Source organism: Dermochelys coriacea, chromosome 3 (assembly GCF_009764565.3).
Source record: "Dermochelys coriacea isolate rDerCor1 chromosome 3, rDerCor1.pri.v4, whole genome shotgun sequence".
In the NCBI taxonomy this organism is placed as follows: domain Eukaryota; kingdom Metazoa; phylum Chordata; order Testudines; family Dermochelyidae; genus Dermochelys; species Dermochelys coriacea.
Genome location: NC_050070.1, coordinates 115,261,386 through 115,278,824, shown reverse-complemented (window position 1 = coordinate 115,278,824; position 17,439 = coordinate 115,261,386). Strand labels below are relative to the sequence as shown.

The window sequence follows — 17,439 nt, the reverse complement described above, 5'->3', positions numbered from 1 at the left end:
CATTTACCATTGACTTCAATGTCCTTAACTGCTTTCTCCTTCAAAATTTTTTCCAGGACCTTGAGTACTACAGATGTCAAACTAACTGGCCTGTAGTTACCCGGATCACTTTTTTTCCCTTTCTTAAAAATAGGAACTATGTTAGCAATTCTCCAATCATACAGTACAACTCCTGAGTTTTACAGATTCATTAAAAATTCTTGCTAATGGACTTGCAATTTTGGGTGCCAATTCCTTTAATATTCTTGGATGAAGATTATCTGGGCCCCCCGATTTAGTCCCATTAAGCTGTTCGAGTTTTGCGTCTACCTCAGATATGGTAATATCTACCTCCATATCCTCATTCCCGTTTGTCATGCTACCATTATCCCTAAGATCCTCTTTAGCCTTATTAAAGACTGAGGCAAAGTATTTGTTTAGATATTGGGCCATGCCTAGATTATCCTTAACCTACACTCCATCCTCAGTGTTTAGCGGTCCCACTTGTTTTTTCTTTGTTTTCTTCTTATTTATATGGCTATAGAACCTTTTACTATTGGTTTTAATTACCTTTACAAGGTCCAACTCTAATTGAATTTTAGCCTGTCTTACTTTATCCCTACATGTTCTGTCCTTAATAAGGTAGCTTTGCTTGCTGATCCCTCCCATCTTCCACTTCCTGTATGCTTTCTCTTAATCACCTCTCTGAGATGCTTGCTCATCCAGCTTGGTCTACAACTCCTGCCTATGAATTTTTTCCCCTTTCTTGGGTTACAGGCTTCCGATAGCTTCTGCAGCTTTGATTTAAAGTAATCCCAGGCCTCCTCTACCTTTAGATCTGTAAGTTCTTCAGTCCAATCCACTTCCCTAACTAATTTCCTTAATTTTTGAAAGTCAGCCCTTTTGAAATCAAAAACCCTAGTTGCAGATTTATTTTTGTTAATCCTTCCATTCAGTTTGAACTGAATTAACTCATGATCACTTGAACCAAGATTATCTCCTACAACTATTTCTTCTATGAGATCCTCACTACTCACCAAAACCAAATCTAAAATGGCATTCCCTCTAGTCGGTTCAGCAACTACTTGATGAAGGAATCCATCAGCTATCGCATCTAGGAAAATCTGAGCCCTATTATTACTAGCACTCATCCTCCAGTCTATATCTGGGAAGCTAAAGTCTCCCATGATCACGCAGTTTCCATTAGTATTTACTTTATTAAAAACTTTAAAAAGGGCTCTATCCATATCCAAATTAGATCCCGGCGGTCTATAGCACACCCCAAGCACTATCCCCAGGGGAGGCTCTAATAGTTTTCTTCCCCAATGTAATTTTTTCCCAGATGGACTCTGTCTTATCCATTCCATCGCTTCTTATTTCTTTGATATACAAAACTACTCCACAAATGCTATTTCCACCAAGCTAATCTCTGCCCATATTAGTTATTAGAACCAAACAAGTTAAAAGTCTTCAATTAATAAGAGTAAAACCACTGTAGATGGAATGTTTCATTTTATTTAAGGAAGTCCTGCAGGAAAACAGAAGAGCAAAATTTCTTATCTTCCAATTTCACTTCTGTCTTAAAAATGATAGCATAGTTGTACAATATTGGCAGATCTAAGCAGGCTTGACATAACAGTAGCATTAAACATGATTGAAAAGGTTCTCTCATACAGTGTCATCAACTGTTGTAATACTATCAAGATGTTTGTATTTGGATTGATATTTTTCTGTTTTTTTACATGTGCTTTGCAGTATCAAAGGCTCTTTGCTGGATGGAATTTTCAACAGAGTCATTTCCATACAATCGATGAACAATTTACAGGTTCATTTTCTTTTTGATGTGTTAATATATTAATTTCCAGAGTCAAAGAATGGAAAAAAGAGAACAGTTTTTGTTTTTTGACAGTTCATTTTGTGTTCACTCTTTTAACCACCACCATATAATACAAGATCTTGCTCATACACTGGTTTAATTAAACTGGTTCAGTTAGAAAAGTTGAAACCTGTCAGTAGTTCCACTTATTTCACTTTAAAAGGAACTTTGGTTTAGCTTAAGTCAGCTGGGAACAGGTTTAAGCTAAGCCAAAATGTGTGTCCATACCCAGCTTTGTGCCAACGTAATTATATTCCTTTAAAAACGAATTGATGTCACACCAGTACAACTTTTCCCTGTAGACAAGGCCTTAGTTTTGTGTAGATTAAACCTCTTCCTAATAAATTTAAACTAAACCAAAGTAAATCTGGTTTAGACCAAAATAAGAGAATAGCTCAAATAAATTGTTTATGAATGACCACATATATGGCATTTGACACCAGTTAAAAGCCATCATATTTTTACTGCTAGGGAGGTGCTCTGTTGCAGTGGTTGTGGGGAAAGGGGAACGTGCTTGCATGTGTGTGCAGGAATTAGATGGCTTTGAAGGAAATTATTAAAGAACTTTATCTTAAGACAACATGGTGGCTTCCTAAAGGTCCCCTGACCTGCTTACTTAACTCTCCAGGAAAGCATCTGCATAGTAAACAGAATGACAAGTAAATTGTTAGCTGCTAGACTTTGTATTGCATTTTATTGGAAAAATGTGACTCCTCTTCCTATGGAATTGTGATATAGTAAAATATGGACTGTCCTTATAATGAAAAGCTTTCAGATCAATACATAAACAAGAGAAATGCCCAAAAGAGGATGGGTGTTTAGAAATATGTTCACCCTTTTTAGTGTAAGACGAGGTGGGCTCCCCAACCAGGAAGCCAGAATTTTTAACCAGGTTCTTTGAATATTAAACAGATCCTGAAGAAGTGATGTACAATGTAGTATGTTAACATTTCATTGTAACTTTGCCTTAGTAAAAGATTTCAAAATGAGACTGTCCACACACATAGTTCTTGCATGCGTTTAACAAAATCAGTTTAAAATGACAACTTCAGTTAAGCTGCAGCACCTGTCTGTACAGACAAACCCAAAGTCAGTACTGTGGTTTACTCTATGGGACCCTCCCACCTTGCAGGATCCTAGAGCCTGGGCTTCAGCCCAAGCCTGAATATCTAAACTGCAATTAAACAGCCCCTTGGCCTGAATCCAGGTGAACCATGGGTAATTAATTGTAGTGTAAACATACCCTCTATTTGCTTCACTAGGGGCAGCAATGATGGGAGTACTAGCATAGACAGGGAACCTGCATTTTCATTGTCATGCCACCTAACTGCCCAGAGGACATGTAGATGATACCAGTTAGAACATAGTGGGTGCCATGTCTGCCCTAGATTTCCCCTAATGGGGCTTACACCAGTTGCAGCAAAGGAAGTAAGTTTAGAGACAATGTCTAGATTAGACAAGGTCTCCAAGTATCTTGATCAAGCAGAAGTAGTACTAACATATGTGAAGATATCCTCTTCCTCTGCAAAAGATAATGCAGCTCGTGGGCAGGCGATGTTTGACTGGTGTACATCAAGCAATGTACAAACTGCTTAGACTTCTTCCCACTCTCTGCTAACTTCTCTGCTGCCTTGCTCTGCTGAAACCCCCGAAGGGAAGATAACTGTGCAAGTGACAATCAAAAGATATCAGGATGAGGAGGTTCTTTCCCAATTTAGGGAAAGAGTCGCTCCCTAATGGGGAGAGGAAACTGAAGCAATAAAAGCAACTGAAGGGCTATTGTGCATATCCCTGGAACAACCAACCAGGCTCATCAATAATAGCAGCTATCAGATTCACAGAGCTTGATTGCTTGCTGCTCTTACTGGATGCAGCTGCTGCAATTACTAGTGCTAAAAAGGCATATGGGTATAAACAGCCAGATCCACAGGTAGGTTTAAGAGGACAAAGATAAGCTGTGTATAACAGACAGAGAGAAGCAGCATATTGTGGGCTTTACAGTGTTGCTTTACAGTGAGCATTTTAGTAATTTCTTTCCTTAGTTGTCCCAAGCTCACATAACCACCATAATGTCGTCCAATGGCTTTCGTGTCAAATCAGGCACGGTGGCGTCTTTGCTGGGGTACCCAACAGGGAGCAGCAAGAGTAACTTCTCATTTGCTGGGCGTTGGAGCAGCACCCTGAGGCGAGGGCCACAGTTCAGAGGTGTAGAGGTCACTGTGACCAGACCCACGTTCTAGAACGAGACAGACAAACAGAGGCAAGGTGCAGTTTAAACTGAATAAAATAAAATTCAGTCCTCCGAGTTTGTAGCTCACCTTCCATGCCCCTCTTCCTACTGTACAGTCCAAACATGCTCATATGCTTCAAACCTTTAAAGCTCATCTCTAACGTATTTGTAGCCTTACCAGGAGCAAAGGAGATTTCCTAACCTATTTAAAATAAAACACACCAGGCTGCTGGGCAAATGGCATATTCTGCTCCCCCGCACCGCGCCACCACTGATATTCAGAGGCCAATTCTCACTCCAGCCCCTGCACATGGTTCCAGCAGCCTAGAGGGCAGTGAAGGAGTCAAAAGGAACTCCTCCACTGTGGGGGTAGCATAGGCTAGCATAAGCAGTCCTATGCAGCCTATTGCCTTGCAGGCCTCAAGGCAGATGAATCTGGGAAGGGACCTAACCTTAGTGCTTAGTGTTACAGGGATTCTGAGCTAAGGCAGCTACGAGGAGGCTGCTGGAAGTTACATCAATCCTGTGGGCTGCTCAATCTTACATACGGGGCTTTTCCAGTTCATGCAGCAGCCCAGAATCCAGAGGGCACAAAGGTGACAAAGCTTTTTCCCTTTCCCCAGGGGTTGCACCTTTAGTGCCATGCCTCTCAGGAGGTGCCAAACAGGATTAGCCTGTCATCTTCTATGAAAATGTTGGGGGTGTGGGTGGGATGGTTGTTTTTAAAAACCCAGAGCCATTCATTAAATCCATTCACTTATTCCCCAGTCCTCCCACATAAAATCCCACAAGGAAATGAAGAATTACGCCAAACACTCAGATCAGATACTAGACATGACATGAGCATACAGCTCTCATTGATTCAATGGTAGTTGTGCATGTGGATTTAAGCAGCACATGGCCCAGTGCTTAACTGGTTAAGCATTTTGGGAGTGCTTTAGAATGAAAGGGCATAGAGTTTAAAGGAGAGCCAGTTTTATGACATTTTCACAGGTTGCACTTCCTGTTGAAATAGCTTGTCTAGTGATCTGAAGAGGCAGAGTGCGAGCTGCAGTAGTGCTAAGTATTATGGAGTCATAGGGCTGGCTCTCTTCTGAAAGAGTATAAAATAATTTCTAGAAGCTGGGCCAGTGTCAGATTTGCCACTGGGCCAACGGGTTTCATGCCAGGGGTCCCATCCAACTGGGAGGCCCTCGAGAAAATCCACTGCTGGGTGGTGGAAGCCCAGAGCCGCAGTCGCTGGGCGGAGGGGCGGGGGAAACCCCCGCACCCTGACCCTGCTCCATGGCCGCAGTGCCAGGCAGGGGAATCTTGTGCCCCGACCCCGCTCCCCGCCAGCGGCACCAGGCAGGGTGTGGAAGCCCCTCCCAGTGGCCCCTGACCCCATCCCCAGCAGAAGCCCCCAGACAAGGGAAGCCCCAGCGCCCCCCACCTGTCCCTGACAGAAGCCATGGGGCAGCAAGGGAAGCTCCACACTCAGCCCCCGTGCTGTGGCCCTGGGACTGGAGGAGCTCTCACTCCCCGTTGCGTCCTGGGCTGTGGTGCAGGAATGGAGAGTCTCCAGTCTTGGGGCTGCAGTGGAGTGGGCGGGGGAGGCAGAAAGGAGCAAAATGGGTTTCGGGGCTGCAGTGTGGGAGGGGAATGGAGGGGACCCTGGGTGGAATAGGAGTGGGCCCCGGGGAAGAGGCAGAAAGGGTTGGGGCTGTGGTCGGGGCTACAGGCAAAAGGGGTATGAAGGGGCCCCTACTTGCTCTGGCCCAGTGCCCCAGGAAATTTTAATCTGCCTCTGAGCTTGACAAATGACCCTGAGGAGCAGGGCCACTCTCGAGCTGGTAGGGAGCATCGAGAGACAGGCTGGATGAGGCATTGGCTAAGGTGATACTGGAGATAATCTGGAGCCTGATTACGCCCACTAATTCTGATTGGGAAAGAGAGCAAGGTGTGCAATACAAGTCTCCATGACTGGGGACAATGGCTGACAGACTAACTCTAGAGACACGTAGAGCAGGACGTCCGTGAGTAGAGGAGAGCACCGTGCCATTTGGGGACATAAAATGCAGGTTCTGACCTTTTTCCTTTAGCCACATCCTCATTGCACCCCCCTTGTACGCAGTTACATGGAGGGGGAGCGGAGAATCACATAGGGTATGTCTACACTGCAATGTAAGACCAGGGTTAGCAAGATTCAGATCAGCTGACCTGTGTTCGAGAACCCAGGGCCTGAGCATCTACACTGATTCTTAATCCTACATTAAGAATTTTCTAACCTGGGGCTCCAGCTTCCACAGTGCAGCATGCAAACCCAAGTCAAACTGACCATATCCCAGACTCCCAGCACTCTCCCAAAAAGTGGTTGCTCTGGCCCTTTGACTGGTGCACTGTGGGAAAACTGTACTGCCCACCCTGCATGTTACAGGAAGTTATAGGCAGCCAACACAGCCTGCCAACCAACATGGAGGAGACTTCAGAAGTTTTCTTGCTGTACTTTCACTCGTGTCAGGAAACGGGCAGAGCTTCCATGAGGCACTAGTGGACATTTTGGCAATGTTTTCTGACCCACCAAAGGTGTGTGACAGAGCTTTGGATGGAGCAGGAAGAGGGGGAGGAAGAGCAACCTGGCATGGGAGACTCGCACTAGCTGATGCTGCTTGTTACACTCCGTATAGCCACTGATGCCCCCTACAAAGATTGGTGTATCTGGTGCTGGGCCACAAGCACAGACTGGTGGGATCACATTGTCATAGGGACCTGGGATGACAGCAGTGGGTTTAGCAGTGGGTTTCTTTGCACGAAGAAGCTACATTTCTGGAGCTTTGTGAGCTTTGCCCCAACTCTTCAACATAAAAGCATGAGATCACCTTTGCCAGTTCAGAAGGAGGTTGCTGTCAGCAGTCTGGGGTAGCCAGCTTCCAACCAGAACGTGGTCAAGCAGTTTGGTGTTGGAAAGTTGACGATGGGTACAGTAGTGGCAGAGGTTTTTGAGGCAGTCAGGCATTGGGTTAACTCCAAGATGGCGGGCATACAAAGCTATTCCTGGGGTAATTGCTGGCTTTAAGAGAATGGGGTTTCCAAAAACTGTGCCAGGACCATTGATGGGAGTCGTGTGTCCCTAGTTTACCCTCCTCAAGGACCACATGAGTACATAAAATGCAAAGGGGACTACTCTATTGTTATGCAGGCCCTCGTGGACCACAGAGATCACTTTATGAATGTCAATGTAGGCTGCATTGGGAAAGTTCACAATGCCAGGGTTTCTTACCAATCAGGAGTCTACATTCACGGACAGGCTGGACACCATTCCCACCAAATGACATGGTCATAAATGTAGTTACTGTCCCTAGCATTATTCTAGGGAACCCTATGTGCCCACTTTTGCCTTGGCATATGAAACATGCTCTGATTTCAGAGGTCCTGACAAAAGATGGTTTAATTATATGATGAGCAGATGTAGAATGGTTGTTTGAATGTGCTTTTGGCAGATTGAGATCACATTGGAGATGTCTACAGACATGTTTAGATGCCAGTATCATCAGTGCTGTCTGCATTACTGTACCTTACTGTGATCTTCACAATCTTTGTGGAGCCAGAGGTGAGCCATTTCCCCCTGAATGGACCTATGACAGTGAGGGGCTGCTGAATCAGTGCCCTCAGCCAGAAAATGCACCTAGCACAGCTGGAGCGGGTGCACCCTAGCATTAGAAGTCAGGGATGCTTTGTGCTCCCACTTTATGGACTTGTATGGCCCCATGGAAGAGGGGGAATAGTACTCTATGAATGTGCTTTTTGTGGGGGAAGTATGGGGCTAATTGCTTTGGGGTGGGTTCAGTGCTTGGGAGGGTGGGGGCTTGATTGCCACGCAATGTACTTATTAATGACATGACCACTTATGAAATGGGGGTGGAGGATGAGTCACAATATGTATTCATATAAGGAAGTGATTGAAGAGTGGATTGCTGTACCTAACTGTATAGAGGAATAGTGTTTGCTTATTAATTCCTAATTGTTCCCAGTCATGTGTTTAGCTTTATTATTTCAATTCATGATTGTATGATGAGATGCAGTGATAGCAATAAACTTTGATGAGATAAAAGGCTTTATTTATAAATGTGTCAAAACAGTACAACAGTCACCCATTGCCATGCAGATGACTTCCCATACAATATCCAAACAGTTACAAAAGAACATTTCCAAAAAACCAGGAACTGTGTAGCAAGTGCCTAGTCCCGAGCTGAAACACAGTCCTCTAGCTGTGCAGAAAGCCTCAGCCTTCCTCCTGCCTCTTGGCATGCTTTTTCTCCAGTCTTAAGTCCCTTTGTTTCTGGTACTGGCCCTGCTTGTTGAACCATAAGTTCATCATGGAAATGCTTTCTCTTGGAACAGTCCAGAAGGTACTCTGGGCCAGGCCTGAACTACACTGTCAGGGTCAAGCTGTGGAGGTATAGCAGCCGGTAGAGGGCAAGGGGCCTAAAACAGGACAAGACAGTGTCGCTGTCTCAAAGAGCTCAGGGGAGGAGCACAGAATTAATTCTTGTAGCATTTTAGGTCCTTGAAATTCCACATTTCAAAACTGAACTGCAATACATTGTGAAAGGGATGTTTCAGTCCACAGAATTTCCCTGGACACGGCCTGGTGAAAGTAATGCAGAGACAATGGCAAGTTAAAAATTCTAAGCTGTTTTTGTTTTACAAAAATTGCAGAACTACTTATGGTGGGGTAAGGAGGCAGTCAGTGATCTTGCTACAAAAACCTTTTTCTGTCATTTCAAGCCTTTCACATTTTGGAGGCCATAACTGTTCTTGCGGTGGCATATTGGCAAAGCTGATGGTAGGAAACCTGTAGCATATGCAGCTGGAGTATTCCAATATAACTGAGCAGCACATCTATGAGTGCACACGGCTGGATTTCCAATTAAGCACAGTAGACGTGCCTGGGGAGCCAGCATTCATGAAATGCCTAAAAGTTAAGTGCATTAAAAGCTTCATTTTTTATGGAAAACACGAAGGTCAGCTGTAGGCAGGGGGTGGGGGTGCTGAAGATGCTGTGCCTAGGGGCACGTAAGGTGTAAATCGCCCTGTGAGTAGAGTGGTCTAATTATCTACCAAAATGGCCTTGGAAAATATGCCTTTCCCCACAACCGGACTACCTATCTGGGGTTCCTGCTCGCAGCTATCAGCACCTGGGATTGGGTCAGAATTCATGAGGAAATCAACAGGCTGCATTAGCTTCCACAGGGCTTACCCTGTTATGGCTGCATAAGAACACACAGAACTCCACAGCCTTCCTCCTACCCACGCTTACATTTCTTGGCAAAAATTCAAACCCCAGTCAGGCTTGGGATAGATGATTGTCACTTATGGACTTCCTCTAACTGAAATGGACTAGTTTTGAAAATGGATCACGTTTTCCCAAACACTCATATACACAGTTTCCGGGAAGGTCCATAGGCCATTGATTGATTACAGAGCAGTAAACAAAGGCATGGCAATATAATGTTATTTTTAAGAAACAGGAGTGGCCATAGCAAAAATCAGTATGTTTCCAATAAAAATACTTTTTAGAGCTGTTCTTTACTGTTTGCATTTCCTGGTTGCCATTTTGAACTCCACATGAGGGGGAGGCGTGCGCCAAGGCACTGTGATACAATCTGCCATTAGCGGCTACAAGCTGCTAGCCTGAGCTTCTGAGAACTTTTGCATTGATCTATATAGTGGAAACTCCTTCCATTACTGTAGCAATAAATATTGAATTGGAGCCAGAAACTTACCAGGCTCAGGGGCGGCTTCTGTCCCTTCCATGTCTGCTGCGGTTCCTCGAGGGGGCATCAAACAGCTCCTCAGAGTATGGACCCAGAGGTTGCCACTGATCCTGTTCCAAAGTGTACTCTGGGACCTGCTTCAGCAACAAAGTGACTTCATGGTCCTCATTCAGTGTCTGCTGCTGGCTCCCATCACTCCCCATGCTAGATTCTGCAGCTGGCAGGGCACATCCGAGCTGACAGGTCATTATGCACCACAGTTTACTCTGTCCTGGGTGCAGTGCCAGTCCAACACCTCATAAAACAGGCAGGGTGCCAGTGAGTTGCCTGAGGTGTGGATCTGATCCCTGGTCTTCCGGCATTTGCTCTTGAGTTGCTTAATCCGCTCCCCTTGCACTGGTCACCAGTCCAGTAAATTGGCAAAGCTGCCAGTTTCTTTGCAGTTTTCTGGTATGCATGGTCACTCTTGGTACTTTTACTAAAGTTTTACCACACTTTTGCTGGCCTCGCACCAGAGATTCACCAAAGCTGGCTGTGCTCCCATCATCATGAAGCAGCGTGCTTTGGAAGAGCTTGTTCTGTTCAGTCTCCATTGCAAACACAGAAGGCTCCCATATGGTGTTTGCAGCTCAGTGAAGACAATGGAAGGGTTAACACTGACTCACTGAGCTGCTGCTGTGCACCAAGAGGAATGGCTTCCATTTTCAATTGAGTCAACTGGAGATTCTTAGGATAGAGGATAAAGGCAGTTGTCCCATGAGATTGTTGGATACTTTTGGCAGGCTCCCAAGACCTGACTCAAGTGGGGCTGCATCTACCCTGCAAAACAATAGGGCTTGAACCATGGGTCACGGCCTGTCATGGGCTCAGACCCTCCACCCTTGCTGGGTCCTAGGTCCAAGCCAGAGTCTGAGAGATGTGTGTGTAGACAGAAGGGGTTTTTGGCTCAAGCCTGAGTCTGAGTCTTACATAGACATACAGTACCCATAAACAGTTGTAGAGGAGCAACAAACCAGTGTTACACTTAAATCTCACGCACTGCTCCCTCCTCAGATTTCCTGCTGTGACGATTTTCCTTCAGAACGAAGAGTTCGGAAAAATTTAGACTAAAAGAGATGGGTCTGGTAATGCATTGGCTTGCTGTTATTGTGCTCCATTAATGATTTAACAGTTAAAAATATTCACTATTTTAACATTTTTGCATACATTAGATAGAAGGACTAGAATTAAATGTTAAGAGACTAGTCAAGCAATCTGATTGTCCAGTGTATACAGTTCAGAGCTTTAAACTCGTTAGAAATAAATTCATCTTTAGAAATGCCTTGAACAAAACAACAAACTGCACTGGCTGTTAAATAAAACATATGCCTGCTTTCCCCCTCGCCCCCCCAAGTAACGGGCATAGCAATACTGAAACTGATTTCAAAGCAAGACTGTCCTGGGGATTCATGAAAGGAAGTTGTGTTATGGTATTGGCATATCATTTTAAGACTGACATACTGGTAACCTGAGAACCCTAGCATCATTATTCGTGTAGTACAAGAGTTATGAGTGCTTAAATTGGTATCTACTGCAGCTCTATTAATAAGACAGTATTAAACCTGTATGCACCTGAATTTATTGTCTAAAAGGAGGTGCAAATAATTTAAGCAATGTGCTTCGTGTTAAGTTCTTCTTACTGTTAGCCAGTATGGATGGAGAAAGATTTACCTTCTCAAAGTTGGGCCTATATCTAGCTAGTCCAAAAGGTCATTTTTTCTATGACAACGCATGCTATCAATAGATGAACATTTCAGCTTCAAACTTTCACTTGAGTGATTTTTTTATTTTTATTTTTTTTAAAAAATAGCAAGTTAAGCTTTTTGAAACCTCAAAAATAAGATTTGGGTTTAATCCAAGTTTGGGGCAAAGGTTCAGTTCTATTCTTATGAGCACAACCCAACCCTAGTTTATACCAACTCTGACTGTACGGCATGCTGTCAGCGTACCTGCAATGCAGCAAGGAGAAGACCACAGGCAATAGAAACACTGATCTCATTGTAGTAATGGGTCTTCTTTTGGCCATTTGGAAGCATCCTGTACACCTGCTTAAAAATGAGGATCAAGTAGGGAGCTGTATCCAGGTATACTTTTATCCAGTTTGTTCTGCAAAAAGGTGATTTTTGAAGACATTTATTCTGCTGTCTCATTGTTTTCACTATCATATATAATAATATGTGTGTTGGCTATAAAAGGTTGGTACAGATGTACAACAGCTATAACAGGTGTTTTTTAAATCTACTTCTTAGTTATTGATCTTAAACAACATTTAAATGAAGTTTGTTGGATGTTTTCCTAGAAACAGGCCTGAATTAGAACCCTGGGTCCCAGCACTCTCAGTCTATGGATGGATGAGAGAAAGATTTTACTTGCCCACTCTCTAGTGTGCAGTTGCATGAGAATATGATGCAGATCTGTCTCCTCCTACCTGAGGACTGACCGCATGAGCACTCACCCACAGGCACTGCGAACTAAGACAGTGGCATGATTTTCAGAATTTCTGGGTTCCTATAACTCCCACTGTAGTCAGTGGTGCTTATTGGTGGGCCACTGACTTGGGAACTTTGGATAAGTTTTAAAGCTATTTTGTGTAGTACATGTCCATCTAACCTAGATCATTGACCTGCCCTTGTGTAGGTCATCCCTTTTGTGCTTCAGTCACTTTGATTCCAGATATGTTGTTATAAGAATTTATGAGATGGCCTAGAAGGATATATAAAAGAGCTATTTCCTCCTATTTTCATGTACATCTCATCTCATTATGCAAAGAGAGAGATATATTAATTATGTACATAGTGCACATGTAGTTTGATCTTGCACCAGCATAATAATTACCTCTGTAATAAATAAATAAGTGTATATGAAGAACAATTGATCCCCACCCACTTTATAACAGCCCCTAACATATCTGAAGACTTATCAGATGCCCCTTCAGTCTTCTTTTCCTCAAAACTAAACATGCTTTTTAAAAAAGCCTTTCCTCATTTTATCATTTTTGTTGCTGTCTTCTGGACTCTCTCCAAAGTGTCCACATCTTTCTTAAAGTATGGTGCCCACAACTGGACACAGTACTCCAGCTGAGGCCTCCTCAGTGCCAAGAAGAGTGGGACAATTATCTCTCGTGTCTGACATACAACACTCCAATTAGCACATCCCACAATTATATTAACCTTTTTTGCAACTGCATCACATTGTTAGCTCATATTCAATTTATGATCCATTATAACCCCCAGAAAAAGGCTAAAAAATAGGCTTTTAAACTGAGCTGAATAATTCTGTTTTTCCTTGAAGGAAGAAGAAAAACAAGCAGTGCTAGTGTGAATAAAATTCCCTAACAAGCCTTTTCTTTTGTCTTTATTGCTTGCAAGTTAGATTTATTTATTTACCTTGCCCAAGATTTTTAAAACTGACTAAAAATTTTGGGTGCCTCAATATTCAGGTGTTCTGCTTGAGATACTTAATGGGCCAGTTTTGACAAGGTGAGTGCTCATCCTTTTATAAAAATCAGGTTCTTTCAAGATGTCTCAAGTCAGGCACTCAAAACTCTCAAGTCACTTTTGAAAAATCTTGGCCTGTTATTTGCCTTGATTTTTGTACCTCAGTCTCTTCAGGTCATTAACCCATCGGTCTCCCATTCTTTTTTTGTAGTTTATTTCCTCCTCCTCTTCGATGATCTCCCGAATCCTATGTTTTACTTCAGGATCCTGCACTACCGCAAAGGTCCAAGGCTCAGTGTGTGCTCCACTTGGAGAAGTTCCTTTATGCAAATAAATGCAAACATTAAAAATCAACCAACAAAATGCTAAGGGAAAAAAAACGAAGAGTCAGATCATCTTTCTGGGGGATACAGGACTGAATTACAGAGCAATAAGAAAGCAAGCTGACCAAATGGGAAAGAATGTATTCATATCCATTGATGTTGATGATCTCAGGTCATTCTCTTCCTGGAGGAAAGTCTGAAGTTCCTGTTGTAGGGCATGTAGTGCCTCCTGCAGCATCAGTGTGGTACTGCACTTACTCTCTGCCTCACTCTCCTTCTATAACACTGATAGAGAGATATGCACAGCTATTTGCCCCCGCCAAGTATTAATACATACTCTGGGTTAATTAATAAGTAAAAAGTGATTTTATTAAATACAGAAAATAGGATTTAAGTGGTTCCAAGTAGTAACAGACAAAACAAACTGAATTACCAAGCACAATAAAATAAAACACGCAAGTCTATGTCTAGTATGGTAATAAAACTGAATACAGATAAAAACCTCACCAGTTCCGGTAAGCTTTCTTTTACAGACTAATCTCCTTCTAGTCTGGGTCCAGCAATCACTCACACCCCCTGTAGTTACTGTCCATCCACTTCAGGCACTCCTGATGCTTGTCTTAATTATATCTGCCCTGGGCTTGTTTATTACAAAACCTCCTACAAAATGATCCATAACAAAAAGTTCCAAATAGTCTCAAAAGGTCCTTCTGGCTTTCAAGGTTCCTCTGAAGCCTGCCCCCAAAATCCTGTTCCCAGTCCCCTCAAGGTTACTCTCAATCTTTATTTTTCTCCTTAGGAGCTGAGTCATTCAAGTTGTTGTTATACCTCAGCTGACCCCACTTAATCCTCAGACTCAGAGGGTTTGGCAGTCTTCTGCTGCTGATGTCTGTTCCCTACTAATTGAGGAGCCTTCTTATTCCCTTCAGTATCTGCAGGCACCTGTACTGCTATGAGGAAGGAGGCAGCATTTATACTGGTCACCTTTTCCCAGATAATCCTCCATTGGCTGGGAGAGAGGGAAGCCTTGCCCCACCCTCTCTCCTGGCCCCAGTCCCCTAAAGAACAAGGTTTCGTCCTAAACCATTCTTACTCCCAGGACCACTTCTCTCTCAGTATCTCCGAATTCCTTGTATCTATAATTGGACCTTTTAACTCTTGAAGAGCCACGCCAGGTGGTGGGATAGACTGACCATTAGGCAATACTGCCTTTAAGAGGAGACCACACCATCACAGTTCAGATCAATGTCAGACATGTTAAATCCACTGGTTAGTTCCAATCTAATGTCTGTTCCAATTACTGTCTTTAAATGAGAAGAGAGAATTTAGATATTTTTTAATTTCATACATGTAAGATGCCTGTCAGCAGGCATCTAAGTGCCATACAGTAATACTAATGCAATGTATTAAAATCAAAGTAAAGCATCAACCAGCCCGAATATATAGCCAATTAAAACCAAAGGCTTTGTTTGGTTTCAGAGAAAAAGCTGATGGCCTTCGGGCAAACCATCCTAACAGCCAAAAGGAACGAGTTTCCAATTTACACAAAGAATAGGAATATTGGGATGCAAACAACTGCCAAAGAGCATACAGGTTTGATTTGACAGACCCAAAGGCAGCTGGCACATGTAAGTGTTTATGAAATCTGAACTTGTTCACTCAGTCCTAATTGCCATGCACAAATGCAGTGGAAAGAGTATTTAACTGGTTGAAAACGAATAAAATCAAAGCTATAGAATATACACATTTTGCAAGATTTAAATGCCTTAAAGTAGTAAAGTGGGTATAAAAGAGCTTGATCAGATCTTCATATTGACTGAATGGACTGTGCTCCCCCACCCCTCTTTTAAACCATTTTAACTGTTTGTAGGTCTTAGAAACAAACAACCATTTGCTAACCAAAGCCCTGCTTAAGTTTGAGATGCACCATGAACAAACTATTTAAAGATACCACTCTCACTCTCAAATTAAATGTGGTTTATCAATTACTTTGTTTCTCCTGAGAGTCAGACAAGAACTGATTTCCACCCCCCCCCTTTCTCCACTCCTCAAAGCTTTCAGAGCACTTCATCTATGCTGCAGGCTTGTTCATTTTGTTGCATGTGCCAGAACATGTTCAGTTTTCTAATGATTGCCAGCTAATTGAAATACATTGCCATCTTCTTACATGCAGGTACAGTAACAAAACAGCTCACAGATTTTTAAACACGGAAACAATCCACTGCAAACAGTGGCTGGGATCTCTGTATTAGTAATCCTGCTTGAGGCTGCTGAAACCTACTCTAATCCTTCTTACAATTTTAGGCTTTACTGAAAGCAGCCAAATTCTAGGACAAGATAAATAATGGGGGTCAAATTCATCCCTGACTGAAGTCAATGGGATTACAGCGGAGTTGAGTCTGGCCCTGCAGTAAGAGACAGACACACAGGAGTTCTGGCAAAGAACTAAAATGTATTTCCCAATCCCAGCCACGTGACCTTGGTAGGATTCCAAAGGTTACCATGGTAGTCACATTGGTGCTGTTCAAGTGTTTCTGAATACTTATTCAGTGCCGATTCAATAGGCCTGCATTTAAAACTAGGAGCATGGTTGGCATCTTCTAAGATTTAATCCCTATGTCTTTCCATATCACTCTTATCTTATGCATTTGAGGAACAGGAGACCAGTGCTTCTGTCACTCTCAAGATATTCATTCATTCAGTACCATACCTGCTGCTTTGATGACGTTATTAATGACCTCTCTGGGGACTGGCTCATTGCTTATAAATCTGACAGACCGTCTCTTATTGAGAAGCTCATAAAATTCCTTTGACCTTTTAATCATTTCATCCTCGGAGTAACGCTCAACAGAGAAGGAGACATGTGCAATGTTTTCATCTAATCCCTGCCAGTTGCCATCAGCATCTGAAAGAAGGAGCAGAATGCATGCACTGTGGTAAGGATTTTCTTCTTCCTGGATGAAGCCATAAATATATTTGACATTAATCACCATAATATGTTTTAACCTAAATTTGTACCTATACCTCACTGGAGAACCAGAATTTCTAGCTGCCAGATGATAGAAAGCATTAATGTAATGCTCTAATTGTAAAATCCAATGAATAAAGAGGCTGTTTAAAACAAATGACCAGGAGCATTCCAGGTTCTAATCATGCTACAGCAACTGACTCCTTGTGTGACCCATCATCAAGTCATGACCTGTTGTGCTTCAATCAATGCATCCAGAAAACTGGGTTAAAGAATAGTACCTTGCTGTGAAAGAAATAATACATTATAGCTAAGATTCAGCTAAATTAACAAAAATAAAATGTGAGTGCTACACTTTTTTCCCCCAAAGCATACCCCTAAAAGGTCATTCAAATGAACAAAGTCAAGAAAGGGCTAATTACAAACATGTGAAATTTCCTTTTGGGGTTGATTGCCAGCCTCTGTCCATGGTCATGTCTCATACTAAATGACAGGTTTCAGAGTAGCAGCCGTGTTAGTCTGTATTCGCAAAAAGAAAAGGAGTACTTGTGGCACCTTAGAGACTAACAAATTTGTTAGAGCATAAGCTTTCGTGAGCTACAGCTCACTTCATCGGATGCATTTGGTGGAAAAAACAGAGGAGAGATTTATATACACACACACAGAGAACATGAAACAATGGGTTTATCATACACACTGTAAGGAGAGTGATCACTTAAGATAAGCCATCACCCACAGCAGGGGGGGGAAAGGAGGAAAACCTTCCATGGTGACAAGCAGGTAGGCTAATTCCAGCAGTTAACAAGAATATCAGAGGAACAGTGGGGGGTG

The 17,439-nt window shown here is 42.9% G+C and overlaps 1 protein-coding gene across 1 annotated transcript in view; it reads right to left on the bottom strand.

Annotated features, from left to right (window-relative positions):
* Positions 1-1,474: 1,474 nt before the first annotated feature.
* The window catches only part of IYD (iodotyrosine deiodinase), a 29,846-nt gene continuing 13,881 nt past the window's right edge, over positions 1,475-17,439 (bottom strand). The window contains exons 2-5 of the mRNA XM_038396284.2: positions 16,351-16,545; positions 13,478-13,637; positions 11,830-11,986; positions 1,475-4,091 (exon numbers count right to left, since the gene is read on the bottom strand). Of these exons, the coding sequence (XP_038252212.1) occupies positions 3,909-4,091; positions 11,830-11,986; positions 13,478-13,637; positions 16,351-16,545 (695 nt within the window). The 3' untranslated portion in view covers positions 1,475-3,908. The remainder of the gene's footprint in view (positions 4,092-11,829; positions 11,987-13,477; positions 13,638-16,350; positions 16,546-17,439) is intronic.